The following is a 27,573-nucleotide window of genomic DNA, read 5'->3' as shown; positions in this document are numbered from 1 at the left end:
GAATGACATAATCTACTGCCAAGAGTGCTATGGGCCTATAGGACTTCAAAAAGGGAAAGCACAAGAGCTACACCATATGAGTTAGTATATGGCCAAGCTGCAGTATTACCCGTTGAATTTAATATTACATCTCACAGAGTTGCTAGGCATTATGGCCCAAATAATGTGGATTTCGAGGAAGCAATGTATCAAGAGTTGGATGGACTGGAAGAATCCAGAATAGATGTGTAACGCCCCGAATTTTGGGTACGTTAAAAGGACATTTTATTGATAACATCAAATGGAGTCTGGCTCTTATTACAACAAACACTCTCACAAGAGTTCAATATTTACACAAATGAAGGGGGTTCTAAGGTTCCTAACTACAACTCTTCCTCCTTCTCCATCCTAGCCAGCTCCTCAGCTCCAAAAGCCTCCAAGGTGTACTGTTCATCTTGATCATCTACAAGATCTGACACATTATACCAGCGTCACCACCGATATAATATGTCAGGGTCACCAAAAGGCAACACCGTGAGCTACAAAGCTCAGCAGAGTAATCCCATACCCGCTAACCCATAACTTATAAATAAAGCTATAATACAACATCAATTTCCACATGATAAGTATATACACAGTTAATCAATGACACATCCACATTCATTAATCATCTATCGTTGGTGTCCAAGATTTCCGAGTTTCTCCTACGCGACTCATCGTAGACTGTGTCAACAATTTCATTTACAAATCAACCTTTCAAAAACCATTTGTTTAACACAAAAACATTTGCATTGGCTCCGTACCGCGGATAACCAAGCTACACACCCAACCTTTTTAAAATCATTTGCATTGGCTTCGTACCGCGGATGACCAAGCTACACACCCAACCTCGGTTCCGCCGTTCCGGACTCCCGAGTATCCTCACAATGGTTCCGCCGTCCCGGGTTCCCATTGGCACACAAAAATATTTGCATTGGCTCCGTAACGCGGATAACCAAGCTACACACCCAACCTCGGTTCCGCCGTTCCGGACTCCCGAGTATCTTCACAATGGTTCCGCCGTCCCGGTCTCCCATTGGCACACAAAAATATTTGCATTGGCTCCGTAATGCGGATAACCAAGCTACACACCCAACCTCGGTTCCGCCGTTCTAGACTCCCGAGTATCCTCACAATGGTTCCGCCGTCCCGGGTTCCCATTGGCACACAAAAATATTTGCATTGGCTCCGTACCGCGGATAACCAAGCTATACCTCACCATGGTTCCGCCGCTCCGGATTCCCATGGGAACGCACACAAAAACACACACCACACAATGGGCAAGTCCGGCCACATTGCGGTTTCCAAAACATTTCAAAAATCGTTCGTTTAACTCACCCAACCTCGGTTCCGCCGTTCCGGACTCCCGAGTATCCTCACAATGGTTCCGCCGTCCCGGGCTCCCATTGGCACACATTGCATTGGCTCCGTAACGCGGATAACCAAGCACACACCCAACCTCGGTTCCACCGTTCCGGACTCCCGAGTATCCTCACAATGGTTCCGCCGTCCCGGTCTCCCATTGGCACACAAAACACACACATAATGCCACCCAAAACTGGTCATTATGTAGTTTCAAAATATTTTCTTCCTCGAAAAAACATTTCCTTTCATTAACCACACCCTAGGTGTCATGTTTCTACTTTCTCGATTTCCGTGTCTCGTTACATGTAAAGACTCCGCGGTAGGACAAAAGTAAGCAGGAATCATTCTAACAAGATCATCCAATTCAATATTACTTATCACGCTCAATTACTACTTATAGCATAACGCCACATATACGGACGCCTTTAGAGTGTATCACTTATGCTTTATTCAAAGCACAACGCCACATGTACGGACGTTTTTGGAGTGAAATCACTTATGCTTTATCACACCACAAGTAATACAAGCAATTCATATATGCATACTCATAACTATCTTAAATATCAAAAATACAAATACTTCGAGATAAGTACGTAAATAAAGATAACCTACTTTATACTTGAGTAAGTAAGTAAATAGGAAGATAAGGATATCCTACATATACGTAGAGTTAGGGGACAAGGAATCCTACCTTACTTCTTGGCAGTAGTCGGCTACGGAAGGTTAGTCGGCTACGGGAAGTACGTCGGTGGTCGGGCGGAGTAACTTCCTACGGTGGTCTCCGGTAGCTTCGAAAGAGAAAGGTTTCTCTCGAAACTTCTACTTGACTATTACTACTACTACTACTTTTGGATCGAGGGGGTGGTCGAGTGGCGGTTTAGTGGCGGCTTACGTTGAGTTTCTTGAAGAACTCAAGAACAACTCAAGAACATGAAGAACAAAAGAAAGAACAAAGAAAGAACACAATTTTTCTAGAGAGAGAAGTTGTAGAATGGGAGGTGTGAGTTCAATGCTTGGAATGGGGTCCTATTTATAGGAAAAATCTTGGCTCCCTCTCCTCTCTCAAGGCCGGCCCCCCTCTCTCTCTCTCTCTACCTCAAATTTTGACACATGGCATGCAATCTTTGAAAGATCAAAGTCTAACCCTAGGCTTGCATGGCTAGGTTAGGCTAAATGGTAGGCTTGCATGGCTAAGATTTGTCCTTGGATGGGATTATGGGAGATTTGTTGGAAGATTTGGAGACAATGGTACAAGATTTTGTTCTAAACAAAGCATGGAGGTACAAATGGGGAGTTAAGTTTGGTTAGGGGAAAGATTTACCCATGGATTTGAAAGGACAATGGAAGATCAACCAATCTTCCTCTCACTTTCCTCCTCTCTCTCTCTCTCCTCTCTCCCTCCTCTCTCTCGGCACCTCTCTCTCTCTCTCTCTCTCTCTCTTTCTCTCTCTCTCTCTCCTAGTACACACACACACACACACACACACACACACATATATATATATATATATATATATATAAATGCAAGAAAGAATAAGAAAGGTACAAAGGTACAAAATTTTCTAAATCCAAATCCCATTAAAGAAATCCAATTAGGCACATGTTGTTTAAATAAATAAACTAGGGTACTTTGTAATCTAGGTAGATCACACCTCCCATTAAACAAATCCAATTGGGTACAAACCCCAATATAAAATATTATTAAGGTACCTAGAAAATCTTAGGCTTTTAAATCCAAGGTACAACACATAATAAAATATTGGTACATCATCCCATGGGGTTTTTGAAAAAAGACTAATTTAATAAACCCATGTACTTGGTGAAAGAATAAGGTTATTACCCAATGGATAATAAATACCCTAACTTTTATTATCCAATGGACAATAATAACTAGGAAACTTTTTATAATAAAATAATCAAAAAGTACTTTAAAGCAATTATAAAAGTCTATTCAAGTACTTTTGCTCAAAACCCTTTTAATATAAAGAATTGGGTTTCTATTATCCAATGGATAATAGTTTCCCTAACTTTTATTGTCCAAAGGACAAAGAATAAAACCAAATTAATAAAAGGAAATAAATAAGTAATTTTCTAGGGTTGAAAAGGTTGACTAGTCAAATCAACTTTATTGGAAGGTTCCCTAGTCACATCGGTACTTTATTTGGTCAAAAGACTCTATTATCCAAGGGTCACTAACTTCCCTAACGGTTATTACCCAATGGATAATAATTCCCCTTGCGGTTAATAACCAATGGACAAAAGAGTACAAGTACCTTTTATTTTAAAATAAGATTTTTAAAAAGACTACATGTACTTTTATAATAAAAAGTTTATTATCCAATGGACAAAAATTACCCTTGTGGTTATTAACCAATGGATAATGGAGGGGTGGGAGAATCCCTAATAAACAAAGAATAAATGTACTTTGCACATATGAACATACACCATTAAAATACTATATCTTGTACTTTACCAAAATATTTAAATGGGGGGGCCTATTGTCCAATGGACAAAGATTACCCTAACCATTATGGACCAATGGGTAAAGACAAAGGTTCAAGAGTTTCAAAAGGTCTAAAAGGTTCATCTAGCAACTAGGTAAGTCGGTTGCTTGGTTCCTCCAAGTAGTCGGTTGGAAACTAACTAAATTGATCACGTAAGGTTTCTAGTTGAGAGTTTAACCAACGACCGAAATATAACTACGACGAAAATAAATAAGAAATCATGTAGCCACTTAAGAGAAAATAAGTAATTCAAATAAAATTCAAATATTTAACGAAATTTTTATTGACCAAAATTCAGGGGCGTTACAAGATGCTTTAAATAATATACAAGCACAAAAGAAAAATCTAGAAAGAGTTTATAATAAAAGAGTCCATGAAAAATCACTTGCAGAAGGTGATTTGGTTTGGAAGGCAATTCTGCCTTTAGATAAGAAAAAGAAAAGATATTTTGGTAAATGGTCTCCAAATTGGGAGGGACCATTTTGTGTATTAAAAGTACTAAGAGGTGGTGCTTATCAATTAGAATCTATTCTTGGAAGTGTTCATGAAAGAACAATTAATGAAAAGTATTTAAAGGCATATTTTCCATCTCCTTGGGAGTTAATCGACCAATGAAAACGTTAATCGTTGGATGGACAGATAATTCATACCTAAACAGATCATCGGTGAAAGCCTATAAACTTAGGCTAACTTTTCATTCAAAATAAGACAAGTTACATTTTCTGCTTACAAAAGGAAATAAACATAAAATTTCCTATTTAGAAAGGAAATTTAGGCATTGATGAGTTCAACAGGGTTACCATCAGCATCAATTCGGATGATCTCAAAATAATGTGGAAAACTCCAAGTAACAAAAACATGAAATTTTTCCCAAGCATAGGTCAGGAATGCATGCTCTTTGTCCCTAGCCATTGCCTCTGCATCCATCTTTATCTTCTTATCTACTAATGGCCTCATAGCCATTACATTCTTTTCAGCTTGAGCTAAGAGATGGGCTCTCTTGTGGTTTTTCTTCCGAAGCCAGTTCTGATGTTTCTTGAATAGAGTTTTTGAGGAATTCGGTGGTAGCTCCCAATTGGAGTGATTTAAGTCCAACACTTTGTTATGAAGTTTAACCACTTTGTCATGTTGAACTTCATAATCAACCCAAAAGGGATCATAGAAAGCAGCAGTGCTGGTCTTCATCCAAAGCCTTATAAGAGGCAGTGCAGATTTAAACCCATGAAGATGGGTAGTAATGAGGCTACTCTCATAAAATTGGAGGGTTTCACATGCCCACAGGAAGTTCAAATATGGGACATGTTCCTCCAGAATGCGAACGTCTAGAAAGGCAAAAGCAGCCAGTAGTTCTTTGGCTGTATTTTCATCAGAATCTCTATAAATCGAATACCCTACATGGGCTTGAGATAGTGGGGGATTATACCTTAGTTTCTCCAATTCTTGAAACCAATCAGGGTTCTCAGGAAGGGGAGAGATGTCAGGCTGGTCATCAGAAATGCCATCAGGAAAAAATGGCTTTCTCACCATTTCTTTCCAATAAGCTTGTTGATTTTTTGCCCTCTCAAAAAAGGATTCATGATTCTCCAAGCTTGGCTTGCCACCTGCCTTTACCAGTTGAAATGGCATTGGCCTATATGGCATGGAAAGTAGTGAATCCAGTAGCATTGCCAGTGGTTCCTCTCTGACCCAGGGAAATTGATAGCTGACTTTGACGTGTGAGCGTCGAATACTTGAATTGGGATACAGAGGAGGATCCTCCATTCTGACGATTACCCTTTCAGTGGGTGGCTTAATACTCCAACTGGATGGAGGGTTAGAATGCAAAGGATCATCCCAGCCAGAAATGGTTGTAATAGGAGAAAGTGGCCGATCGACGACATTGAAAGATGACGATGGGGTGTCTTGATCGATTTCCATGATTTTCAATTTGACTATGAGCAGAAAATTATGAAAAGTAAGAAGCTAATTGAGAATAAGAGAGGATCGATGTGCAACAATCCCATAAAGGTTTCATTTATAAAGGAAAAGATAAATAACGGTTAGGTTTTCCAAGCAGTTAATCAAAGCAGTTATTACGCATGATCATCTCCACTAACAGGAAGTGGAGGAGAAGACGGTTGGTGTTTCCCATGGGATGTCATAGGTTTATCCCATCGATAAAGTAGTTAATATTTAGCCACGATTTACATCCATTACCAAGGAACGGAATAATCGGTTAATGGTTTCATGATTTCCTATGAATTGACCCTATCAGTAGGTTTGTTTCAAATGCAAAAGAAGTAAGCAAGCAGGGGTTGATTTTCCCTATCGATTCTGGACGAGAGCCGTTTAGAGATTCGTGTAATTTTGAGAAATACAGGAATAGAATAAGCATACTCAGAATTAATACAAATGTTTTAAAACAAAAGCCATAAAAGCTTGAAAAGAAGGCTAAACATCGCAAAAAAGTAAAGAATACAACTAATAGATGCCTGAAATACATAGGCCAAAGTTATAGTTGTAATATACAGACTAATTATTGGTTCTTGAGCTTAACCTCCAAGAACAACCTGGAAAAATTACTCCACTTGCTGTTTGTAGCATTGTATTTTTCCTGATGTTTCAAAAAGTCGGTGTTGGCCATTGTGATGATAGCTTTAGTTCCTCGCTCATCACAGGAAAGCTTGGATAATTCTTGACTGATCAACTCCTTTCGTGCTAATAAATTTTTTTTATTGGTCATCGAGTTGACTCAAACGGGCAAGAAGGGCAGCCTTTTCATTTTCAATTTGCTGTAATTCATCCTTCAGTTGATGTATATTGCTTCCCATTGTGTCCAAACTATTTGAAATGGCTGCAAATTGATTGAGAGTATCCTGTTTGCTGTTCATCTCTTTCTGACAATAGGCTGCTACTGTCAAACTCTCATTTACAATTGAGCCAAATTCCTCAAGCTTGATTTGCTCAGACAGTGGGAAAACTTTCTTGGATATCAGACAATTCATATAGCTAGTAAAAGCTGCAGAATGATCAGTGGCAATTTCCAACAGTGGAAATTCAAGCAGCTCAAAAAAGGTCTTCATCTCATCTTTTGTCTCCTCACTAAGCTCGGAGGATTGTGGAGAAGTCAGAAATTCAGAAAACTCAGAAATGGACTTGGAATAGAATTCAGAATACTTCTTGGTCTTAGTCAGCACAAGGTCCAAGTCAGAGTTTGGTGAATTGGCTGACAATTCAGTATCAGCCTCATGGGCAGATGAATGAGAAACCCTTGGAGTAGTGGGGTTGATGATCAAATCTGGCCTATGGATTTCTACTTCAGTCTGCGACTGCTCTGAGAATTCAATAGCCTCAGTCAATGGTTCCACAGGCTCTGACATCGTTTCTCCTTGAATAGGAGAATGAATTCCTGATTGTTCAACAAGAAGCTCCGGCACTCTTTCTCTTTGAGCAGGAGAATGGATCTCTGGTTGCTCAATTCTAAAAGTCTCTAGTTCTACAAGGGGATCAGCTTCCAGAGTCATAGGAGAATTTGGTACTGAACTCAAAATGAGCTCGGTAATTGGATCAAATGGTAAAACCTCTGGAAAAGCTGATTTGTTGCCCATGTTAGAATTTTGACACCTTCGTCCGAAATTGGTGCTGGACATTTTAAAGGTGAAGGGGCATTAAATGGAAGGTCAAGTTGATTGACAGAAGAGGAATTAACAGGGGTTGATAGGTTTATAATCAAACCTTTGTCTTTATTACCTTCGTCATCTGATTGAGGTGCCAGCTGAAGTCTTCTCTTTGTTTTCTAGATATGAAAGAAAAGAAATGAATCAATAAAGGGTTGATACACGATATCTGAAGTCCAAATTAGTAGAAAAATGAGAATCTTACCCTTTTAAATGTTACCAATATCTCTGAGTTCTGGCAGACTTGTCCGTCGATCGGGTAAGTTAAGACCTTTCATTGCATCTGCCATAAGTGGGGGATCTCGCAATGTACTTTGGACTTGAGAATTCTTGTTTCTTTTCTTGGAGGGAAGTAAAACCTCAGGTTGCTTCCCTTTATCTCGACCTTTTGGCCCTTTTGGTTTGGAGACAAGAGCCTTCTTAGAAACTGAAATCACGAGAAATAATTAATAAGAATGACACCCTCATAACTACAAAGGAGGATGATTTCATAGAGGATACCTGACGAGGAATCTTCAGAGTCCAGTCTCAAAAGACAGTTACTCAATTCTTTGTTGAAAATGGTAGGCTTGATACAATCCCAAAACAGTTTGAATTCTGAAGTGAGAGAGGGATCGGCCACAAAACTTGCTAGCTGGAAACTGGCCTTGATACCTTGAAATTGACCAATCAGTTCCGTAATCAAGGAAGTTTGGGTTACATTTGGCCTTGTTTTGGCTAAGTCCTTAATCCTCGGATGAGTATGAGGGACAGGGATTCCTTGTGACAAACCAAACTGTCTAGCACACTGATTTGGCATGTAAACTTCGAAACTACAGTTGGAGAAGCGTGTAGTTGATGGAGAGAATCCTATCGACAGGAACCTTGATATCAAGATACTAGCCTAAAATTCATTGACCATTTGAGCCGGAACGAAAAATTTGAGGATGGGTTCTATCCTTTGTGATGCCGAGTAATGGCAGTCCTTGAAAGGGAGCCAATTAGGTAATTCTTCAAGAACAAGGCTATGAAAAGCTTTGAAGTACCTCTTGAAGGATGAGTCCTCATGTTTGGGTTCATGGGCTAAAAAGTATTCCGCATAGCTCAGGCATTCACCCCCATCTTTCCTCTTCGGATAATAACTTGTGGGCTTAAGAAATGGAAATAGGCATACAACCATGCTTGGAGAATCCAAAAGGGACCACCACAATTACTGGTGATTTTATTCTGTGTGAATGTCCACAATCCTTTATACAATGTCCCCAGTACAAAGGGAGCTAATGCAAGCTTTGCATCTTGAGCTAAGCAAATGGCCAAGCGAAAATATTCCTTGGTAATCTTCAAACCAGACACACATAGCACATATTTGTTGAGCCAATACAAGTAAAATGCTACTTTTTCAGTAAATGATGGCTCTTTGAGATCAGAAGTACAAAAAAGGGATATAAAATGTGCATAACTCCATGAGTTATCAGAGGTCTCAAACGGTGGATCACAAGGGCGATGATCCAAGGCAGCATTAACTTCTGCACCCACACTCGATAGGCCGGTCAGATGAATGATATCCAAAACAGTAAGACTCATGGGGCCATATGAAAAAACAAAGGTGTTAGATGAAACAGACCAAAAGCAAGCAGCAGCAGCAATCAAATTGGGGTTAAATTCAAAGGCCTGTGTAGATAGGTCTATAGCTTCATAAATTCCCATTGCATGCCACGAGAGATGTAGGTATCTCTTCATACGGTCAACCCACTTTGTCCAAGATGGGAATACAGTGGGCCATGATCGGATTGTTCCTCTGGTATTCCAACCAGTACGATGGAGACCTGGGAGCGAGAGGAGTAAAGGTTCGTCGAAATTCACCGGATAATATGTCGGTAGTGAATCAGGGGAGTTTGGAGAATAAATAGGACCCAATATGAATTTGGAGGGATGACCGACTACAGGAATAAAATAAAGAGGTAACTGAGGTGCCTCCCTTAGGCATTGAGGGTACCTTGGGAGATAGGACTTTGTTGGGGTTTCAGTTTTTTGAGAACTCGATTCTTTCTTCTGGGTTGATCAAGGAGTCAACGACTTGGAAGAAGCTTTGGAAGCCATTGCTTTGCTTTGAGGAGCTTTCTTGGGCGCCATCGATTCCGGGGTTGATGGTTTGTAACGGTGCCTTAATTTTTATAAACGAAAGGATATATATACGTTGGAAGAGCCCCGTGTGTTAATCACGCCTTTTGGAAAAGGCAAAGGAATTATTTATTCGAGTTAAATGATTTTTAACTCAAACAAATAAGGGGGGCATTGTTTGTACCACAATTAAGATTTCCATTTTTACCCGTCGATCAGGCGACACGTGGCAAGGATAAATATGGACAAGTAGGAGAATAGAATGGACTCACCTTAATAATTTAGAATGGAAGTAAATCGATGGTGAAACTATAAAAAAGTCTTGTCCGTCGATTGGCCTACACGTGGCGTATTCCGATGGCCCTTTGACCCGTCGATCAGGTGACAGGTGTCAAAGGGAATTAAACCCCATGATTCCACGATTGAAGAGAATGATAACCGCAATTACCAAGACAATTTTCTCAACGTGGGCATGATCGGCAGTTGGAGGAAGTTCTTAATCAAAATTTGAGGGAATGTTCAACTACTACTTTGGGGGGAAGATTTGAATTCAAATGTAGGGAGGCCTATTTAAAAACAAGTTAGTAGCAGTTTCAAGGACACACAAACAACGTCAATCAGGCATTTATCTTTTCTTTTCTAGGAGTAGAGTTAACTTGTAATTGCTCATTCAATCATTTCGATTGATTGTTCTTCTACTTTGAGGGTTAATAAAGTCCATTTTGTTAATCTTCTTCCATACTTCATCCACTTCATTGTTTGTTTTCAAAGAAGTCTTGAAATACGGCAAGGAACCAAACTCCACTTTTCACACCCACATTCCAGCAAGCTTACGATACGATTTCCTGTCGATTGGAAAGAAAACAGAGAATTTTGGTAACAGATAGGCACGTCATGTGCATTTATAGCTATTGCCATTGATACACAAAGTTCCAGACTCAGCGGAACTCGTCAAAGTACTGTTGATCGAGTGGTGAGATAAGAAGGGTTGAATTGAGACCTTTTATCTCCTTCGATGGCCGTATACCAATCTAAATGCTTTGTCGTGAATCAAACAATCAAATTCACCAACAATCTAGCCCTCTTGCTTTCGTACTAACCCCAATACTTCAAGTTTATTGTACTTTCGCACAGCTACAAGTCTTCACCCGAGTCAAGTTTGACACTTGTGCAAAGAACATGAAACTGCATACACATTATAGGCCTCAATACATGCCAAATAAGAATTTACGACTATGGGTTGAACTTTCACTATGGAAGCATCATAGTTTCTTGTACAGACATAAGAAACTTAAGAAGCTTTGTGCGATATGCGTCAACAATAAATAGGAGATACAAAATTACCAAATTTTCCCGGGTGCCTTTTGAAATCATGGGGATTGCACATTTTGCCTTTCCCTTCAGAAGCATGCATGCATCGTCACAAAAATGTCATGACATGAGTAGTGGACGAATCCACTGGTGCTCTTGAGGGAGAAGATAAATAAGGCTTCGGGGGGATTTGCAAAGACTCAGTGCTTCCTTCTAACATCTCCACCACCCGACTCATTGATGGTCGGTTTGAAGGATCAGTCTGTATACACCATAGGCCAACTATTATCATCTTCCTTGCACTTGCATTTGCCTCACCATCCATAATGCCATGCAATCCGAGTTCTTCATCAAGCTCAAGACGCTTGTATACCCAATGTGGAAAGTATATTTCACTCGTACGATCAACCTCGACACTTATATTCTTTCTTCCGCCAACCATTTCTAGAACCATCATCCCATAGCTATACACATCAGACTTGTGTGAAACCCCACCAAAATTTCTGCAAAATACTTCTGGGGCAATGTAGCCCGCTGTTCCTCTAGCACCCGTCAACGATATGATACTCACTTTTTGCGGGCATAGTTTAGCAAGTCCAAAATCAGATATTTTTGGGCAAAAGTCCTCATTTAAAAGAATATTATGTGGCTTTATGTCAAAATGCAAAATTCGAGTATTGCAACCACGGTGTAAGTACTCCAACCCTCGGGCAATACCAATTGCAATTCGGTACATTGCTTCCCAACCCAACTGGCGATATGTCGAGGCACCACCATCATGTATGAATTTGTCAAGAGATCCACTAGGCATGAACTCATATATAAGAGCTCTATGGCAACCCTCAAAACAGAACCCAAGAAGAGTCACAATATTTACATGAGAAGTTCTACTGATGGTTGCAACCTCGTTAATGAACTCTTCTCCATTGCCTTTCAACCCTTGCAGAACCTTCACTGCCACGAGGCAGTCATTTTCTAACTTTCCTTTGAAGACACAACCAAAGCCTCCTTGGCCTATTTTAGTTCTAAAGGAGTTGGTAATTTTCTTGATGTCGGAGTAAGTGTATCTTTTTGGAGAAAGAGATCCACAATTCTTTATAAATGCCTCAACGTTTCGGTAGTTCTCTGTCTTCTTTTCCCAAAAGAATGTTGATTCAGTTTTTGAGAGTTTCTTGATGATAATGCAGAACAATAGAATTACCATAATGCCAACAGCAGGGACAACTGAAGCACAATTCCGAAGAAATGGTTAGATGTAGATAATTGTTCTAGGTTACCTTCCTATTACATGTAAACCTAGAGAAGTATAATGGAAAGAGGAAAAGGAATCTCGATCACTATCATGTGAATGAAAAAGTTAAGCTAATGAAGCACATAATTGATACCTGTTCCGAGAATCCATACCATTCTACTTCTTCCTATAAAAATTGTCAGAGAGGAAAAAAAATTGGTTAGACGAGTTTAGAAAAGAACGGTGGATGAAAATAAATGGGATTTATTTTTAATTTACTTTACACATTCTGATATTAAATTGAATGACAGAATGATCATTGGAACTCCCCAAAGTAGAAATGCGAGTACCTCCTCTCTTGTTTAAGCATTGGAACTTCCCAAAGTCACATGGCCCTTAGGGCCTGTTCGGCCAAAAAAATAAGCTGGCTTTCCCGCCGGAAATAAGCCAAAAAAGCCATCAAATCTCTGACTAAAAAAAGCCAATCTTAAAAAGCTGGACAACAGAGGCGTGAAATTACCAAATTGCCCTGGATATTTGTCTTGTTCTGGCTTCCCAACAAGGGGTATTTTTGGAACACTGGGGTGGGGTCGGGTCTGGTGTGTGTGTCAGACGGGGGAGTGTTTGTACAATAACTGAGAATTCCTTTTTACCCGTCGATTGGACGACACGTGGCAAGGGTAAATATGGGCAAGTGAAAGAATAGAATGCACTCACCTTAATAATTTAGAATGGAAGTAAATCGATGATGAAACTATAAAAAAGTCTTGTCCATCGATTGGCCTACACGTGGCATATTCCTATGGCCCTTTGAACCGTCGATCAGACGACACGTGTCAAAGAGGAATTAAGTCCCATGATTCCACGATTAAAGAGGATGCTAACCGCAATTAACAAAACAGTTTTTCTGACGTGGGCATGATCGGCAGTTGAAGAGGGTTCTTCATCAGAATTCGAAGGAGTTTTTCAACTGCTACTTTGGAGGGAACATTTGAATTCAAATTCATAGAGGCCTATTTAAGTACAAATTAGTAGCAGTTTCAGGGCATACAAACAACGCCAATCAGGCCTTTATCTTTTCTTTTCTAGGAGTAGAGTTAACTTGTAATTGCTCACTCAATCATCTCGATTGACTGTTCTTCTACTTTGAGGGTTAATAAAGTCCATTTTGTTAATCTTCTTCCATACTTCATCCACTTCATTATTTGTTTCCAAAGAAGTCCTAAAATACGGCAAGGAACCAGACTCCACTTTTCACGCCCACATTCCACCAAGCTTTACGATACGATTTCCCGTCGATTCTCCGTCGATTGGAAAGAAAACAGGAATTTTTGGTAACAATTTTGGTGCTAGAAGGAGGGCTTGTTACTAATTTGGAAGTGAGCAATGGCACCAAAGATTAGGAATCAATTGCCAACAGATGGCAACAATGACAACAATTCTGCCAATGCTAATGGCGGAAGGGATGCAAATGGAATCAATACTATGAATCCAGACCAGAGGAGTCCAGAAGGTGGCCAACCAAATGGTCCAGAGATCGAGTCATTTGATTTAGTCCAACAATTTGCGAGAGTTTTAAGTGATCCAGAAAGTGAAGTAGCCAAAACTTTGATGGCTATGTTTAAGGCAACAGTGGCACGAAATCAACCAACGGTGGAAGTCCCAGTTAACGTAAACGTTAACCCTGGACAGACCAGTGGATATACCAACCGTAATACTGAAGTACCTTCTACACAGGTATTTGATAATCCAACTTTTGAAACTGTTTTTACTGGTATGAATAGAGTCCCAAATAATATTAGCAATGGTCAAAATCAGAGTTTTTATCAAAGTATACCAACTATTGTTTCTATGGGAACAGAGACTAGAAATATTGGAAATAATGCCCATGGGGGGCAAAATATTTATGCAAACATTTTTAGGAATGATAACAGGAACGTTCCAAATATGGCTAATGGTGATCCAAATATTTATGGGTACGATCCACCAAACATAAGAAGACAAGATTATCCATATGGGTATGATGGTAGACCTGAAATCCTTTTTCCTCCAAATCAAACCGGAAGGATTCAGGAGCCTTATTTAAGGGCTCAACTCACGAATATTATGCAAGACATGTATGGTCCTGGATTACGGAGAATTGAAAAACCTATGTTTAAGAAACCGTATCCAAATTGGGTTGATAATGTGCCTTTTCCTAGACATTATAGAATTCCAGATTTAGTTCTTTTCAATGGAGAGGAAAATCAGTCGACCATAGAGCATGTTGGGAGATTTTGACTACAAATAGGTGAAGCAGATTTGGATGAGGCTTTAAAATTAAAGCTGTTTCCTCATTCTCTTACTAGAACTGCTTTTTCTTGGTCTATTAGTTTGCCTCCAAATTCTGTTCATTCTTGGAGAGAAATGGAAGAACAGTTTCATACTCAATTCTTTAGACATGCACCAGAAATTTCAGTAGCAGACTTGGCTAAAATCAAACAAAAGCCTTCAAAGTCTGTTGAACAATATATGAACAGATTCAAAAAGATTAGGAATCAGTGTCATTTTTACATCCCCGAGTCTGAAATAGTGAAGATAGCCCAGGAAGGGCTTGATTATGATTTTAAGAAACACTTTACTGGAACTGAATTCAGAGATTTATTTGATTTTACTTCCAAAGCCATAGGATATGAGGCTATTCTTATGGAAGGGGAATACAGGAAAGCAAATCATTTGGTACATATTACCAAGATGTAGAGGGGGACGTAGAGATAGATGTTGCCCAAGTGATTGGAAAAGCACCAATTGTATGTGACACTTTAACAAAGACTGAGAAGCCTGTGAATATGCCTTCATCTCACCCAAATAGGAGAAATCAAGCAAATTTTAGACAATACTCATTTGATTTGTCCAAAGCTAATCAACTATTTGATGAACTAATTAATCAAAAGTTCTTAACTTTGTCACCAGGGCATATGATTCCTCTTGAAAAGGATAGAAAAGGAAAAGATTACTGTAAGTGGCATAATTCTTTTAGACACAATACTAACAATTGTGTTACATTTCGAAATTGTGTGCAGGACCTGATCCAGAAGGGCCTGTTACAGTATGCTAAGGGAAATAAAGAAGTGATGGGTATTGATGTTGATCCTTTTCCTTTGGTGGAAGTCAATATGGTGACTGCCAGATTGAAGAAAGGGAAAATGGCATCTCAAATTGAAAGAAGGATTCAAGAAGAAGAAGAAATTATGGAAGAAGAAGAGGAAGTTCAAGTGAGGCAGAAATTTGAGAATTATTTCTGTTTAAGATGTGATGGGGAGATCAAGAAAGGGGAAGAGATCATTGCAGAAAAAGAGTACAATGGTACCTATGCTAAAGGTTCCATTAGATTCAATACTATGGGAAGTAGTGATTTACAGATTTATGTAGGTCCAAAGTTGATTTTTGAAGGTGAAGACCCTGGGATTTTTATACCTTCTGAATCACTCAAATGGTACGGGGAAGATGATGGTCCATTCCTATTTAAAGGATATCCTGTGATTCCAGCACTACCTGGGAAACCAGATGCAAATCTAATTTATCCACCTTCATTTATGAATGGAAGGGGAAGAGGTTTTTACCCAAGGGGTGCAAGATCAAGGGGAAGAATGCCTTTTGTCAGGGGTGGATATCAAGGAAGGATGATAATTCCACCAAATATCGAGCATCAAGGGTGGGATACAGTGAGACATCCTAAATTCCCAAGTGTAAGGGAATTCGAGCCCATTACCAACACTTAGAAAAGGAAGTTACAAAGGAAGATTTCAGAAAGAGAAAGGAGAGACCAACAGATAATGATGGATTCAAGACAATGGCCAGAAATAAAGGCCAGACCAGTTCTAAATCAGGCAGCCCCTATGGTTTGGACTAGGGAGTCAACTATACCAGTTTCAACAATGCCTAAACAGCAAGCAAAGGAGGTAGGAAAACTTGGGGGGCAAACAATCAAACCAACCATTACTCAAAGGCTTGGGGGGCAAAGCTCAAGTTCTTCCCCTGCTCTATCGATTAAGGAGCAAAAGGCAGAATTCAAGAAGAGCTTAAAGAAGAAAATGGAAGAATTTCAACAAGTATTGTTAGAAGATGATGATGATCTTTTGTCAGTTAACAGTTCAGATATGATGAAAGAAGATTTCAAAGATGACAAGAATGAAGTGGACTCTCAAAAGTCTACCACCTTTGGCCAAGCACTGGATACAATCCAATTCGGGTCAGTTTCCCCTACTAGAGTTCATTGCAACATGATTTTAGTTTTGCCAAAAACTTTTCAGGCAAAACCTAATCAGCCCGCGAGTTTAGAAGGGGATGTTGAAGACAAAACAGATGCTATAGTGAAAATAAATGAGCAGAAAGAAGACTTAAAAAAGAAGTCTATTCAAATTGAGAAAGACACAAAAGGAAAAGATGTGATTGTCTTGAGGACTCCTGAAGATGCTTTGGTCAGGCATTTAAAGCCATTATATATTATGGTTCACATCAATGGGCAACCTATTAACAAGGTTTTGATTGATAATGGAGTTATAGTAAACATCTTGCCTTCGAAAATGATGAAGATCTTGAACAAAAATGAGTCAGACTTGATCCCAACAGAAGTGACAGTTGAAAATTTTGCAGGAGGATGTTCACCTGCTAAAGGTGTGATTTCTTTGCAATTACAAATTGGAAATAGAAAGATGATCACTACTTTCTTTGTTATTGATTCTTCCTCCAATTATAATGCCTTGTTAGGCAGAGATTGGATTCACATAAATGGTTGTGTTCCCTCTTCTTTACATCAGGCATTAATATTTTTGAAACAAGGAGAGGATAAAGAGATCGACGGAATGGAAATTTTCTGGGCAGATAAGCATCCATTCAAAGCAGATACCAACAATGTGGAGGCAGGTCTATATGATGAAGACTTATGGCCAATCAAATTTGAAGGTTCAGAAGTGAAGTCGATAGGGGTAAGCCTTACTGAAAGCCAATTCCTTAAATACATTACAGATGGTTTTAAGGAAATAAGTGGAGATTTTGTTAGACCTAACATGATATTGAGGTCTAGTGGTTCTAAATCAAAGGTTTCTCATGATGAGTGACAATCTGAGCCATGTAAATGAAGAGTTAGCTACTTTAAAAGCTACTTTTAAGAGATTATTTTCTTTCATTGTGTCTAGGAAATTAGAGGTTGATGAGCCTATTTCTTGTAATTGGGCAGACTGTGTAGTAGATGATAGTCCTTTGACTTTTAAGGAATTGACTATGGAAGATCTTGAAGCTGCTCCTGCTAAACTTGATGATTATAAAGCAGAAGTAAAAGATCCTTTAGAGGATTTTAATGTAGGGACAGACGAAAATCCTAGAATTCTTCATGTATGTGCTGCTTTACCTGATGAAATGAAGGATCGTTTGAAGTACTTGTTGTCTGAATTCAAAGATTGTTTTGCTTGGGATTATCCTGACATGCCCGGTTTGAATAGATCATTGGTTGAACACAAGATTCCTATTAAAGAGGACTTTGTTCCATATCAACAAATTCCAAGACAGATAACACCGGAAGTTCAAAGAGAAGTAAAGAAAGAAATAGAACGATTATTTAAGGCCAAATTTATTAGGCCTGTTAAATATGTTGAATGGATCTCAAATATTGTTCCTGTAATTAAGAAAAATGGTAAGGTAAGAATATGCATCGATTTTAGAAATTTAAATACAGCATCACCGAAAGATGAGTATCACATGCCTGTTGTGGATCATTTAGTGGATGCAACTGCAGGCCATCGATTTCTTTCTTTTATGGATGGTTATTCTGGGTATAACCAGATATTTATTGCAGAAGAAGACACACACAAAACTGCATTTAGATGTCCAGGATATATTGGATTGTTTGAATGGATTGTGATGGCATTTGGATTAAAAAATGTAGGGGCGACTTATCAGAGAACAATGAATGTGATTTTTCATGACCTAATTGGAAGGTTTATGGAAGTTTACATTGATGACATAGTAGTAAAATCGCATACATTTGATGAGCATATAGACTATTTAAGGCAAGTCTTGATGAGGATGAGACAATACAAGTTGAAAATGAATGCAATGAAATGCGCTTTTGGAGTTACTGCTGGAAACTTTTTGGGATTTCTGGTTCATAAGAAAGGGATTGAGATTGATAAAGATAAGGCCAAAGCTATAATAGAAGCACAGCCTCCAACAAATAAACAAGAACTCCAACAGTTTTTGGGACAGGTAAATTTTCTCAGGAGATTTATCTCCAATTTATCTGGAAAAACTCTTGCTTTTTTCCCACTTTTAAAGTTAAAGTCTCAGAAAGATTTTTAGTGGGAAAAAGAACATCAGAAGGCTTTTGAGTTTTTGAAGCAATCATTGGTAAGGCCTCCTGTTATGATGCCACCAATAACTGGAAAACCTTTAAAATTGTATATCTCAGCAGGGCACCAATCGATTGGTTGTCTTTTGGCTCAAGATAATGAAAGTGGTCATGAACAAGCCATTTATTATCTTAGTAGGAGATTAAATGAATGTGAGATAAAATACAAGCCTATTGAAAAGTTATGCTTAACATTGTATTTTTCTGCCATCAAGTTAAGATATTACATGTTACCATCGACGGTACATGTAATTACACAAACAGATATCATTAAATAAATCTTAACAAGGCCCATATTAAGAGGCAAACAAGGAAAATGGTTATTATCTTTAATAGAATACGATTTACAGTACGTGCCTCAAAAGGTAGTAAAAGAGCAAGCTTTAGCTGATTTCGTGGCTAATCATCCTAATATGTTAATGGAAAAGGATGAATTTGAGATACATATAATTGAAATAAAACCATGGAAATTGTCATTCGACGGTTCTAAAACTGATAAAGGGGTTGGAGCAGGCATAGTTTTTACTTCTCCGAAAGGGGAATTTTTACAGTTCTCTTTTCAGTTAGATGAAAGCAGGATTTTGACCAATGATCAAGCTGAGTATGAAGCTTTGATTATCGGTTTAGAAATCGCAAAAGAATTGAATATTAGATATTTAAATGTTACGAGGGACTCACAATTGGTGATTCGACAGATAACAGGTGAATATAAGTGCAATCATCCTTTATTAGAATTACAACTACAGAAAGTTAAGATTCTTATATCATATTTTGATGAAGTACAATTGCAACATGTCTATAGATTAGAAATGGTGATGCTAATCAAATGACACAAATTGCTTCTGAAATCAAGATTCCAGAAGGGCAAAATGAAAAATTAATAAAAATTCAAAAGAGATTTTTGCCTTTCTCTATCGAAAGAGATAGGAATGATTTTGATATTATGGAAATAAGTTTGGTTGATGCTTGGAGAATTGCTTCGCCTTCAAACCTCGCCTTCAAATATAAGGTTGAATACCCCAAGCGTAGGGCTAGGTCGTCGGTAGCATAATATCCGGAAGTCCGGGATCGTACCCACAGAGAATTCGAATGTAGCTTAATCGGAATGTAGGTTTGTAAGGTGGATTGTGGCGTTTAAGACGGCCAACTTGGTTTTGCTTTGAAACGATGAAAATTGCCAAGGCAAAAGACTAGGATAACGCTTAATAAACTAAAAGGAGGCAAGTCTAGGGATCGTCTAACCCTTGACTTTAGCCGTTACCGGTTCTCAATATAACTCAGGCGAGAGCCACGACCGCGTGTTCACGCCCGGAAGATTTAGCTTTAATGACTACGTTTATCAAAAGAGGTGATTAACCGGAATTAAATCAACCTATTTTTGCTAATGTATCTAACACGTAGGGGGCCACGAGCCCTCAATATGTTGCTTGCCAAGACCGCTTGACTAAACTTCATACCAAGGAGTTAACACGCCTCGCTTAGACCGAAAAGGTTAGGTTAATGAAATTCCGAAAACCAAGATTTTAAGCCCGAAGGTTTGAGAACCAAATAACCACCTAAGTCCTCGGGAAAGATTACCCCGAGACTTGGCCTATCAACTACTCACACATAGCTAAAGCATGAAAGAAAGCATAAAAACGAGACATGACTTTTAACCGATAAAAACGAAAACAAACTTGATATTATAAAAGATCTAGTCCGTAGGAACAACTTTAATAAACGAGAAATTAACAAACGAGAATTACTTACTTGAGTTCTAAGAGATTACACTAGAAAAGCTTGAAAGAACATTAATGGAGGAAAACTTAAAGCTCTTAATTAACTAGATAACAAAGGGGAGAGAGGAGACCCCTATTTATACACAATGGGTTTCTCTCTCCTCAAATATCTAAAAACATACTATAAAAGGCAAGTATTCCATAAATGGAAAGTCCAAAAAGTAGCAAAATATCTGGTCGGAAGCTCTCCGTATCGATACAGAATAAGCAAAGTATCGATACCACATCGTTAAGCTGAAAAGGCCAATCTCACGTAACAATCCCGTATCGATACAGATTATGGCCGTATGGATACGGGACTCTCTGATTGGAAAGATAACCAACGCGTATCGATACAGAGCTTAATCCGTATCGATACGCAGAGCTTATCTCTGGATCTTCAAGCCAGCCTCCAGAACTTGGCACCCGACGGCTGTTGGCTTGCCCGATGCTCCTCGCCTTCGTTCTTTGGTCACTTTGGCACAAGTTCCACCGAGCGATGAGTCTTGAATTAACTTGGGGGTTGACTTTGCACTCAAAATACGCCTTTTAAGGGCGTTTTGCCTGAAACACTAAACAAACTACCTTACGAGCAATATCGGCTAAAAACGACAATAAAAGCTAAAAGCACTTCTAACTAACGGACTTAAGCACCACGATCAAGCAATCTTAGGTGCGTATCAAGAATCCAGAAAGGACCACCACAATTACTGGTGATTTTATTCTGTGTGAATGTCCACAATCCTTTATACAATGTCCCTAGTACAAAGGGAGCTAATGCAAGCTTTGCATCTTGAGCTAAGCAAATGGCTAAACGAAAATATTCCTTGGTAATCTTCAAACCAGACACACATAGCACATATTTGTTGAGCCAATACAAGTACAATGCTACTTTTTCAGTAAATGATGGCTCTCTGAGATCAGAAGTACAAAAAATGGATATAAAATATGCATAACTCCATGAGTTATCAGAGTCCTCAAACGGTGGATCACAAGGGTTATGATCCAAGGCAGCATTAACTTCTGCACACATACTCGGTAGGCCAGTCAGATGAATGATGTCCAAAACAGTGAGACTCATGGGGCCATGTGGAAAAACAAAAGCGTTGGATGAAACAGACCAAAAACAAGCAGCAGCAGCAATCAAATTAGGGTTAAATTCAAAGGCCTGCGTAGATAGGTCTATAGCTTCATAAATTCCCATTGCATGCCACAAAAGATGTAAGTATAACTTCATACGATCAACCCACTTTGTCCAAGATGGGAACACGGTGGGCCATGACCGAATTGTTCCTCTGGTATTCCAACCAGTACGATGGAGACTTGGGAGCGAAAGGAGCAAAGGTTCGTCGAAATTCACCGGATAATATGTCGGTAATGAGTCAGGGGAGTTTGGAGAGTAAATAGGACCCAATATGAATTTGGAGGGGTGATTGACTACAGAAATAAAATAAAGAGGTAACTGGGGTGCCACCCTTAGGCATTGAGGGTACCTTGAAAGATAGGACTCTGTTGGGGTTTCAGCTTTTTGAGAACTCGATTCTTTCTTCTGGGTTGGCCTAGGAGTCGATGACTTGGAAGAAGCTTTGGAGGCCATTGCTTTGCTTAGAGGAGCTTTTTTGGGCGCCATCGATTCCGGAGTTGATGGTTTGTAACGGTGCCCTAATTTTTATAAAAGAAAGGGCAAATATACGTTGGGAGAACCCCGTGTGTTAATCACGCCTTTTGAAAAAGGTAAAGGAATTATTTATTCGAGTTAAATGATTTTTAACTCAAACAAATAAGAGGGGCATTGTTTGTACCATAACTGAGAATTCCTTTTTACCCGTCGATTGGACGACACGTGGCAAGGGTAAATATGGGCAAGTGAAAGAATAGAATGGACTCACCTTAATAATTTAGAATGGAAGTAAATCGATGATGAAACTATAAAAAAGTCTTGTCCATCGATTGGCCTACACGTGACATATTCCTATGGCCCTTCGAACCGTTGATCAGTGTCAAAGAGGAATTAAGTCCCATGATTCCACGATTAAAGAGGATGCTAACCGCAATTAACAAAACAGTTTTCCTGACGTGGGCATGATCGGCAGTTGAAGAGCGTTCTTCATCGAATTCGAAGGAGTTTTTCAACTGCTACTTTGGAGGGAAGATTTGAATTCAAATTCATAGAGGCCTATTTAAGTACAAATTAGTAGCAGTTTCAGGGCATACAAACAACGCCAATCAGGCCTTTATCTTTTCTTTTCTAGGAGTAGAGTTAACTTGTAATTGCTCACTCAATCATCTCGATTGACTGTTCTTCTACTTTGAGGGTTAATAAAGTCCATTTTGTTAATCTTCTTCCATACTTCATCCACTTCATTGTTTGTTTCCAAAGAAGTCCTGAAATACGGCAAGGAACCAGACTCCACTTTTCACACCCACATTCCAGCAAGCTTTACGATACGATTTCCCGTTGATTCTCCGTCGATTGAAAAGAAAACAGGAATTTTTGGTAACAGGGAGTCAGGGAAAGGGAAAATGGCGGCCCATGACGTGTTTTGATAATTAATACCCGCCAAGGATATTTTCAGTATTAAAAAATGTTCTTAGCATGTCCTTGGCGGGTATTAATTATAAAACACGTTCTTGGCCGTCATTTCCCCTCAGGGAAATGGCTTTTTTGGGAATTGCCAATAAGCCAAATGGGATTTTTTGTCCGAACAAAGCCCCTCGCTACGATGCTCAACTCTCGCACAACCTCTCTTGTACTCTCTACAATAATTCTAAGTATCGAGTAAAATACAGGACACTTCACTAGTCATAACACCTCATAAAAGATTTTATATTCATATATTAATCGAGACAAGTTATATAATGTTGGGCGTTTTAATTTGAATTAAGGTCTTATAACATGCAATATTAATTTCATGTAAAAACATTCGGAACAAAATTCTAGTACTATTTCTAAAGGGTAAATTTTACTTACCTCCCCTGAGGTTTCTGACAACAATACAAACCTCCCCTCACGTTTCTGAAATTGCACTTACCTCCCCTGTCAGAGTTGTTGGGTAACTTCTCCTACCAGAAGTTGGGCTTTTACTTTTTTACCCCTTCTCAAATTTTCTTATAGTTTTGTCTATTTGACGAAATAAATAACTCAAAAAAACAAAACTAACCACCTCAACATTTGACCAGTCACCTCTGCTCTATATGAGAGATCAAAAATTAAAATTTTGAAACTTTTTATTTTCATTTATTCTTGTCTAGTTCTTTACCAATTTCTTTAATCATTTGATGGACAAGTATAAAATTGAACCAAAGATAGTAAAAGTTCCCTAACAACTAAAAAGTCCAAAAAAGAAAGTTACAGAGTTAAAAAACTTGTTTAGTAGTTTTTTTTTTGTCTTTGTAGCAAAAATTAATTTGAGATGCCAAATATTCTTTTTGTTTTTTCATTGGCTCAAAATAGTTAACATACTTACGCAGAGCTTTTAAGGTGGGTTTAAAAGAGTTATGTTGGGTTATTTTTGGAGACTTATTTATATTTATACAAGTTAAGAATACGAGCAAGTTTTTTTTCCCTTAAATCACAGAGAAATAAATGTTCGTTCATGCCAAACTAAGCTTAATTTCACTTAAATGCCAAAGATTTATACATGTGTAGCCAGAAACCAAAAAATCAAGTAAGTAGTTGAATAATAATTAACAACCACCATGTATCTTAGAACCACCCATTCACTTATTAAAAAAAAATCTATAGATCCTATTTTTCTTGGTATTTTTCTCGTCATTAGTGAACCTTTTTAAACTTTGAGTAGAATAATTAACAACCACCACGTATCTTAGAACCACCCATTCTAATTTTTAGGTTCGTCTCAATGAGTAGAATAAAAAAATTAAAACACCATGGACCATATTTTCAAACTTTAGAAAAAAACCCAAAATAATTAAAATAAGCTGGTTTATCTTGTTTATTTTATTTATTTTGTATTAAATTAAAAATTTCAAATTGGTTCATATTTTTCTACTTCGTAGATTCCTCTTATATAGAGAAACCAAAAGAAGTAATAATTTTTTTCCAAAAGTAAAATTAAAAAAATTAGAAAAGACAAAAAAAAAAAATCACTTTTGGCTAGCCGAAAATGTTAAACATGTATTTTCTATTGTTGATATTCAATGAACATATATTATCAACAAATGGTATTTCGGTATATGTTTATTGCATGTTTTGGAATGAAAAAAAAGGTATAAAAGGCTAAAGACAAAAGATGAGGGCAAAATGAGAAATGAATCTTCACTTTTGGCAGACCTTCACAAAAGTGACAGCTGACTAACGGCTGGGGGAATCTGCAGCTGACTAACGGCTGGGGAAATCTGCAGCCGACAACTAAAGTAAAAGGAAGGTAAGTGCAATTTTTAAAACGTGCAGAGAGGTGTCTATCATGGTTAGAAACCTCAGTTAAGGTAAGTGAAATTTACCCACTTTATGTTCATATATTAATCGAAATGCTTGTACCTCCTGTCTCGTTTGAGCATTCTCGGAGGTGACGCAGACATAGGCCACCATCATCATCGCGACACTTGAGACATTCGTCTGACAAATGATATTCAACAAAGAAATCAGAGGTCAATAAGGAGAATAGATCACTAGGCGGATCCCCCTCCTCCTCAACTGATGGGAGTTGGAAACGGTGACAATTTGGCAGATGACTGCCTCGAGTCGGATCTTGATCAACTTGATCATTCGGATGTGAATAGTAAACCGTGTACCCGCCGCCTTCACATCCATCATAACGATCGTGATTATCACGGAAGTACTCATCTGCTTCCCACCGAAGTTTATGGCTGCTGGTGTTGCATTTGAAGATGGTGAGACTGGGGGAGATTGTGAAGGAAACGGAAGAAGGATTATTATAGAAAGTAGGGATGTAACTGGAAAAATCGCAACTGTTGGATTGGATAAGGGTTTTTAGTGCTGAGTCATTAATTTTTATTGTACCAGGGGTTGTGTTGCTATCTGGATAAGGTATTCCCTTCCATATGACCTTTGGATCTGGTTCATCACAACTGACAGTACACAACCCATATAGGGAGCGCGTGTAGTTGGTATGAGGGATTTTGATCGGATCAAGAGGTCCGCTGCAGTTGAAGGAAGGTGGACAAAAACCAGAAGAGTGAAGAACCAGAAGATGAGAGACAAGAAATAAAGCTAGTAAAAAAGAGGGGAAACCCATCATTTTAAATTCCCAATTTAGCACGACAGAACAAACCCCCACAGTTTAAGAGGAACGAAATTCCCTGACCCTTTTATTTGGGACGGGGGTGAGATTCTTTTTTTTTGGTAGAATCTGACTCTTCTCTCTCTCATTGATGAGTGGGAGTTTCCTGCTCTCCTTCCTCATTGACCCACCACCACTATAGAGACCTTGACCCATTGACTCTTCTCTCTCTAAAAATCTGACTCTTCTCTCTCTCTCTCAATGGAAAGGGAAAAAAAAAAAAAAGGAGGAAAAATTTACTACTTACAAAACTGAAAATTGTTTACTTTCTTCTCTTTTTCTCTTCCAACCAAATAATATGACGGAAAATCTTTTAGTTTTCTTTTCTTTTTCTTTTCTTTCCTTAAGTTCCAACCAGAGCCTAAATCAATCAATCAGTTTGTAAGTTGAATGAAACTGTAAAGCCAAAGGAGTCTATTGTTGAAAAATCTGTGGTTTACCGATGAAACGTGCAAAGCAGCATATGTGAAGTCTTGGTCTGATTTTCACATTTAAGTGTACTGCGGGGCAAAAGAAAAAAAATCTGGAGAGAGATCCTAAGGTGATGGGAGTCAAGGTGCAAGAAAAATCACTTGCCAAATTGATTTGGTATTCGGATAATATTTTTTTTTGATTTGGTATCTTTTTGGCATATTTCTACAAGTAGATTACTGGTTTAAATTATTTCACGTTCAATGCTATTCATTTGGTTAAATAATGTGCACAATTTAGAAAGTTAAAGTTGCTGTCAAATTTGCAATAAAAGATAACATCAACATTATTTGAAAGTAAATTTTACCTTATTGGTGAGTGGTAAACATAGATTTTGCAAGAAAAAATGTTAAAGAGATGTTAAATTATGACTTATTAGTAGGGACGGTGTACTTGCTCTTAGACAATCAGAAATTGGGTCGATTTGTAGCTTTGGAAAAAAATGTTGGTCCAAAAGTCATCGTAGCCGATGAAAGTTGATAAACAGAGATGCTTTAAGTCACGTTACTATGTCACTGTCCTTAAGACGATATTCGCCCTCACCAATTCGAGAGAATTCGGTGTGCAGTCTCCAACTGTTGTCTAACTGCATTATGCACAAATGAAGAGAAACCCGAATACCTTTGAATTTTGCGAGCCCCTCAAGTATAATCGTAGGAGATAATTCTAGAGAGAAACAACAATCAGAATAGTTCTGATTATCTATCCTTCCAATTGGTAGAACCCCTTGCCCTTATATAGGCACGGATCATGATTATTAGTAAAAGATTGCATCTCTTGATTTAATTCCAATAGTCATACCTTTTGATTAGATCATGTCTATTCATTTAACCTGAATTGTCACGCCCTCGATTTTTAACATAATAATAATAACAACTTTTAAAAGGAAAACCACCGCGGTATACTTATAATAACCCAAAAGACTTTCTCATATTCATTTATTGAGTACGATCAAGTTCAAAAGATTACAACAATGACACTCTGGCCCCAAAGTTCCAAAGTTTAGACAAAGATAAGTTAAATAATTACAATACTTTAAACCAAGGAATTAAATGAAAATTACAATTTAAGTCTTCTCAAAAGAGTTTACAAAGATATCTGAGTTGTTTCCTTGATGTTCAGTTTCAAAAGGATGAGATGATATGCACGGCAAATACTCCATGCTATTGCTCTTGAGTTGTACCTGAAAGAATGATAGGTTTGAGCAAAACACATGCCCAGTAGGAAAATCTCTACAAACATTATATGCAAATGAGGAGATTTGAACATAAAAGAATGAAGTCAGAGACAATGATAGAGAATGCAACCATAGTAACTTCATGAAAGAACTCAAGGCTCAAGGGCACTTCACTTGTCATTATTCAGTATATTAACTATCTTTTATGTGTCATTATTGATCAACTCCATCTCGCACTCTTCTATAGTTAATGACTCATATTCCGGGTCTTAAGGACCCCGTACATTTCCCGTTGATCTCCAATATGAGCTCAAGTAGCTCTTCCACCATTAAC

At 38.3% G+C, this 27,573-nt stretch overlaps 1 protein-coding gene across 2 annotated transcripts in view; it reads right to left on the bottom strand.

Annotated features, from left to right (window-relative positions):
• The window catches only part of LOC131302114 (LEAF RUST 10 DISEASE-RESISTANCE LOCUS RECEPTOR-LIKE PROTEIN KINASE-like 1.1), a 41,161-nt gene extending 15,533 nt beyond the window's left edge, over positions 1-25,628 (bottom strand). Inside the window, exons 1-3 of one of the 2 annotated variants that reach the window (XM_058328745.1) lie at positions 24,829-25,628; positions 12,340-12,372; positions 10,870-12,178 (exon numbers count right to left, since the gene is read on the bottom strand). In XM_058328745.1, the coding sequence (XP_058184728.1) occupies positions 11,064-12,178; positions 12,340-12,372; positions 24,829-25,549 (1,869 nt within the window). In that variant the 5' untranslated portion in view covers positions 25,550-25,628 and the 3' untranslated portion in view covers positions 10,870-11,063. Of the gene's footprint in view, positions 1-10,869; positions 12,179-12,339; positions 12,373-24,828 lie in introns of those variants that run through there. The other variant, XM_058328743.1, reaches the window with a different exon arrangement.
• Between the last annotated feature and the right edge of the window lie 1,945 nt (positions 25,629-27,573).

Source organism: Rhododendron vialii, chromosome 9a (genome assembly GCF_030253575.1).
Source record: "Rhododendron vialii isolate Sample 1 chromosome 9a, ASM3025357v1".
NCBI classification, from domain to species: domain Eukaryota; kingdom Viridiplantae; phylum Streptophyta; class Magnoliopsida; order Ericales; family Ericaceae; genus Rhododendron; species Rhododendron vialii.
Note: the sequence above shows the minus strand (reverse complement) of the source record. Positions and strands in the feature narration are given on the sequence as shown.